The 6000-nt window shown below is 41.3% G+C and overlaps 1 protein-coding gene and 2 non-coding genes across 3 annotated transcripts; 2 read left to right on the top strand and 1 right to left on the bottom strand.

Moving 5' to 3' along the window:
- Positions 1-1868: 1868 nt before the first annotated feature.
- On the top strand, positions 1869-4003 carry LOC146073227 (uncharacterized). Its single transcript, XM_083180415.1, has 5 exons — positions 1869-1937; positions 2013-2148; positions 2224-2529; positions 2632-3731; positions 3923-4003. The coding sequence occupies exons 1-4, from the start codon at positions 1869-1871 to the stop codon at positions 2865-2867; spliced, it is 747 nt and encodes a 248-aa protein (XP_083036541.1). The 3' UTR covers positions 2868-3731; positions 3923-4003.
- A 354-nt stretch (positions 4004-4357) lies between these two features.
- Positions 4358-4431, bottom strand: TRNAN-GUU (transfer RNA asparagine (anticodon GUU)). Its single transcript has one exon. It is a non-coding gene; the product is annotated as a tRNA-Asn (tRNA).
- Positions 4432-5595: 1164 nt separating this feature from the next.
- Positions 5596-5667, top strand: TRNAE-CUC (transfer RNA glutamic acid (anticodon CUC)). Its single transcript has one exon. It is a non-coding gene; the product is annotated as a tRNA-Glu (tRNA).
- Positions 5668-6000: the final 333 nt, after the last annotated feature.

The raw sequence follows: 6000 nt of genomic DNA, 5'->3' as shown, positions 1-6000 counted from the left end.
CCCAAGTAACCAAAGTCCGAGAAGATCAAAGAAGCCCTATATTAAAGGAAGGGAAGTATTATCCTACCATACTATTGTGGTGTCCGCACTGGGATAGCGCTATTGTGTCTATCAAAAAATATATTTTTCCAATTTAGTTGTTTTAGGTCCTCAAAGGTTTGGCCTATTGATATACCCCAGCTGCCATCCCCAAAGAGCGCCCGAGATAGAGCCCAAATCCTCTTTTCTCCAGCAGCTAATGGTTACCCAGGACCCAGGAGAGAGCATTGATTTTTTTCTTTGTTAGGTGAGTTATCTGTGGACATGTGTTGTACTTCTATTTCACCTGCTATGGGGGTTTGGTGTTTGCTTTATGGGGGCTATGGGTCTGAATTAAGGGTGGGGATGTTTTGGTGTTTATTTGATTGAAATGGTATTGTTTGTATGAACCTGCAGTATTGTTTAGATGTGGGTGAACTTTGCTTTGTGTTTGTCAGCGTTATTTCCCCATCTCCTGGGGGTGACTTTTGACATTGCTTGTATATTTTGGTGGTTTTTCATGTGTTTTTTTTTTTTTTTTTGAAGGGCTTGGTGCAATGTGCAGTCATGCTGCATGCTTTTTGGGGGAGCTGGGGGTGTGGTGGTGCGGGGCATCATGCTTCAGGTGTGGTCCTGGGTCCCCATTGTGAAATGGGGACTTATTTTTTAAAATGCTATTTTTTTAATGGTGCAGTTTCCCCATAAAGGGTGCAGCATGGCATGGTACAGTTTAAGAAATATATATGTAATTACTAATACATTTTTGTTTTGTGTTTGTTTGTTTTTTTATTCCACAGGAATGTCGAAGCAGACCAGGACCTGTGGACCACCTTCCCCACTTTTTTCCTATACAGGTGTGTCGAGCCCTGAGGAAATGGACCCAAGGAAGGAAGACAGAGACCGTGCGGACGGCACCAAGGAATCCTGACCTTCCGGTGCAGGAGGAATCGGAGATCCAAGGAGGTAGAAGACAAGTGCAACGCAGTGAAGCTACCAAAAGAAAGAGACCTCAGGTAACTTAACCAATAATTACTACTTGCACCACGTAGATATGCAAGTAGGCGCACACTTTTAATAACTTCATTTAATACATTTCATTTGGGGGGACCCATGTATTTTACAAAGGCCGCTGAAAGAGCGGAAGAGGAATAACCAAGTGATTCTGGTCACCAATCATCTACAGCCAAGAAGAGAAGCGGACAGAAAAAGAAGGTTCCCAGAGAAGATGGTGAAGAGGGAGAAGAAGAGAACACTCCTTTCAAAACATCGGAGAACAACGTATTAGTGGAATACGTCCACAAATACTACGAGAAGTTGTTGGGAGGATGGAAACAGGAGAACAGCTATAAAGAGAGAAAAAGAATATGGGCTTTCATAGCTGAGAAGGTTCACATATCAATATTTCACATTTAATTCCTGACACTGGCCCTTATTCAGATCTGATCGCAGTACAAATTTGTTCTCAAAATGGGCAAAACCATGCGCACTGCAGGTGGGGCAGATGTAACATGTATAGAGAGAGTAAGATTTGTGTGAGCTATTATGTTTCTGTGCAGGGTATATACTGGCTGCATTGTTTTTACACTGCAATTTAGATTTTAGTTTCAACACACCCCACCCAAATCTAACTCTATCTGCACATGTTACATCTGCCCCACCTGCAGTGCAGTATGGTTTTTCCCATTTTGAGAACAAATTTGTACTGCGATCAGATCTGAATAAGGGCCACTGTATCATGAGCTACAGAGGTTTTTGCTTTCATTGTAATAACTTAATTTTGCATATTATTTTCTTTTCAACATAGGCTAAAGCAGTGAGTGGCAACCCCAAGGAAGGCGACAAATGCTACAATGACTGTCGCCACCAAACAAAAAGGAAGATGGGACTTGCACGTCAACATGCTTTGGAGACTGGAGGCGGTTCCCCATTAAACATCAATTGGCTTCAATGGGAACAAGTCATCCAAGCCCACATGAATCCCATCATGGTGTAAGGAGTCCCAGGGTCTGTGGAGTCCCACGTCCGCAGAGCAAGTGTTGAATGCTCAGGCTGAAGAAATACCAAGAGCACAACGCAGGCGACGAGAGGCCCCACCAGCAGGAACAATATATTTACAAAGACCATGGGAGGGTAAATAACTACACATTTTCACTTCTGTTTTTATAACTTTTCTTACCTTTACAACTTTAAATATCTTTACAATAGATGTTCCTGCAGAAGAACCGACAGATGTCTCCCAAGAAAGGCAGACTGACGAAGAATCTTCAACCCTGGAGGAGACCATCACCCTGGACCTTTACCCCATAAGTCAATTTGAATCCTCAAATGTGACAGAAGAGACCTTCCATGGATATGAGGGCAGCAGATGCAAAACACCGCAGCCCGCAGAAGGAGTAACATCAAGTGGAGGAACGGCCCTTGGGATTCAAAGTTATTACCGTTCAAACCTGGATATTGAGGAAGCATCGGAAGAAGAGGAGGTGGATCCTACAAGCACACCACCATTGGACTGTAAGCTTTTGTCTAAATTTATATTATTTTTTTTCAGAGGTGTATTATTTCATTTGAGGGAAGTGTAAAAAAAATATAAAAATCATATTTTGATTTTTGTAGCCGGAATGCAGCTTATCGAAGAGATCCAGAGTGGACAGGCTCCGTCACGTGTCCAGAGAGTTCGGCAATTGGCAACCAACATTGAATACAGCCAGAACCAGTACCGGATCATGATGAAACATCTGGAAACTCTGGCCACTACAATGTCTGACATTGAACGGCGACGCCAGGAGGACTGGGCCAAAATTGAAAGACGCCACCATGAGGACTGCATCGAATCCGAGCGCAGATGTTAAGAGGATAGCCAGAGGTTGCTTGACACCCTTTAATTGTTGATGACAGGCATTTGCAAGTTGGTAGAAAATGCCACGTGTCAACGGAAGACACTCAGAAACATCTCGGCCTGCCAGACCCAAATGTCAGCAAGCTCCATTCTAATTGCCAATTGCCTGAGGAACAGGTATGATCGCGGGACAACCCAGAAGAGCCTCCCCTTCACCGAGGATTCTACCATCACCACCACGTCGACAGCCGGATCCTGTGCCTCATGCAAGATCCTGGGCCGGATCATCACAGGCATACCAAGGTTATCCTGGATTGTACCCGCATCCACCTCCACCACCAACCGACCAAAGGACATCAACTCCACCAGCACGCTCCTCTCCAGCACGACCCTCAACCCCCCAAGTGCCGACCCTGCACAGTGAATACGGTTGTATATTTCCTTTATTTATAAATGTTTTATTTTTGGCAATATTTTCTAACTTATTTATTCTTTTTTCCCTAGAGTTTTTTTTTTTTCTATGTTTTGTATTTGTTTAACCCCTATATTTTATTCTACAGCTGTGTTTACTAAGGAGTTGGGCGTAACAATAATGCAATGCATGTGCGTGCATGTATTGTAAATTGTTGGGAAATTATTAAAGCTCCTTAACATTGGTGGATGTTATAATGGGCCAAAAAAGAGCAGTCTGATCCCACATTTTTACCTTTTTTTTTTTAAACTTATCAAACTTTTCCTAAGTATTAATGCTAGTTGATTCACCTTTTTTTGGTATTTTGTTTCGTCATAGCGATGCTGCAATGGATAGTGCTTATTGGCAAATCTTGAAGGCCCGATTCAGGAAGAGGCCAAATAGAGACTGCATGTTTGCATATTGGTGAGTGATATACACGCCCACACCCAACATCTACACACCTTTATGTCCCAAACTATGCTCTTGTGTTATCACACAGGCCAGACTCACGTTAACTGTGGCTGGCCTGTGTGATATCACAACAGCTGTTGTGAACAGTTTTCCCTTTATTCCTATTTTTATTTATTTATTTATTTTTTTTGCCTTTTTTACAGGTCATACTGCAAACAAAGATGAATAAGAATTGACAAAAGAAAATTAATTTAAAGTTAAACAATTTATTTGAACTTTTTAACATTTTGTATAAAAATGTCAATAACATTTTAAAAAGAAACTTTAATTTTTTGGTTTGGCTTCAATAGTTTTCATAATAAGGTGTAAGTCCTGGGCAAGTGTAATTCCCAGTTGATGTTATTTTCAGTTGAAGAGTCTGAAATAAAAGAAAAGTTACAGTGTAAGTGAAATTGTTAAGGATATGCTGTATTGTAAACTGCAGACAAGCTGTGACTTAAAGCATCGGTGCATGTTTGCAGTCACAGCTGCTATTATCACTTTAAAAGAGTGGTCTGCAGCTGTCACTTTCATGTAGGAAAATATATGTGCAATCTAATAGGGAAATGTCGGAGCAATTAAGATGCACAAAACATACACGTCCCTGGGTGGGCTTGAACCACCAACCTTTCGGTTAACAGCCGAACGCGCTAACCGATTGCGCCACAGAGACTGTTGATGTGATGTGCCACAGATGACAGGGACTTAAACCAACCTTCAGCATTCCTCATGCGTTATACAGTGTACAGTGCTGAGGAGCATACCACTGTAAAAGACAAAGAGGGGGAGAGCAGCATTTTACTTCTAATAATAACAGAGCATCTAACACTGTGCACACATCACATAGACCAAATGTAACACCAGGGGGTTAATGGAAAGGAATGAATAGGGGAGTCTAGATGACTGAGAGCACTAGGGTGCTACCATTGTAACCTGACACTGTGCACGCACCACTTTACACCTAAGACAACATCAAGGGTTAATACACAGGAAGCCTTCTAGGTGTCTAGATAACTGATAGCACAGAGGATCTACCATTGTAACCTATAGAAGGGAAGGACAGCTCAGTGCTGATACAAAGCACACCACAAGGCACAGAGACCTAAGGCAACATGAGGGATTAATACAGAAGAATTATTCGGAGAGTTTAGATGACAGACAGCACTGAAAAGTCACTATCGTAACCTATAGGAGTGTAGTACAGCTCAATCCTTCTAAAATAAATATATGTGACAGGCTATCTGACACTGTGCTCCTATCACATACACCCAGGATTGGAGGGTGGCTTTGTAGACAGACAGCAGTATTTGCAAGTCAGAAGTGGTTGAACTGTTGGTCCCGCCCAGTGCAGTGAATGTGATATACATAGCTTCACAGGAACAGCTGATGTAAGGAAGCAGAGTGGCGCAGCGGAAGCGTGCTGGGCCCATAACCCAGAGGTCGATGGATCGAAACCATCCTCTGCTAGTTTTTTTTTTATTACATTTTTTTTTTATATAATTATCTCACTGATTGGGTGTTTCTTACATGCTACATGTGAAATTAGCCAGAGCATTCTACTTTAAGATACTGAAGACTTTACACTGAATAAGGTGCATTGCCAATCCCTTAGTAGTAGTTTCATCCTCACCTTATATAGCTGTATAGAATAGAGACCTCTATGGCTCTGTCCTGGTTATTGCTGGCTCTAATCAACAAAGGAAAGGAAATAAGTTCATAAAGAAGTGATATCAACTGATTTATTTTATTTAAAAAAAAAAAAACATAAAACTATAAAACTAACTTACACAGCCACAGGTTTCCTTTGCTGTGAATATAATGGGGATTTGCTACATCTTCCCTGGTGGTCTAGTGGTTAGGATTCGGCGCTCTCACCGCCGCGGCCCGGGTTCGATTCCCGGTCAGGGAAAGAATTTTTTTATCCTAAATTTTTAGTTTGGTATTATACATGCTGCTACTGCAATTTTGGAACTACAAATATTTGTTTACTCCCTCATATTGACTATGAACATTTTTTTCATTTAGATAGAGACCGCAGTACTTGAATTATTTTACTTTCTCTAAATGTTCTATTTGTTTATTTATTAACAGTTTCTTATATGGCGCATACATATTACGCAGCGCTTTACAGAGTATAGTTGAACATTCACATATGTTCCGACTTAATCATTTTAAGTAATTATTTGACAATATATTGATTCCAATGAGCCCCCCCCCCCCCCCCAAAAATGATAACATTTAA

This window comes from Crinia signifera, chromosome 4, assembly GCF_055691185.1.
Source record: "Crinia signifera chromosome 4, ASM5569118v1, whole genome shotgun sequence".
NCBI lineage: Eukaryota > Metazoa > Chordata > Amphibia > Anura > Myobatrachidae > Crinia > Crinia signifera.
Note: the sequence above shows the minus strand (reverse complement) of the source record. Positions and strands in the feature narration are given on the sequence as shown.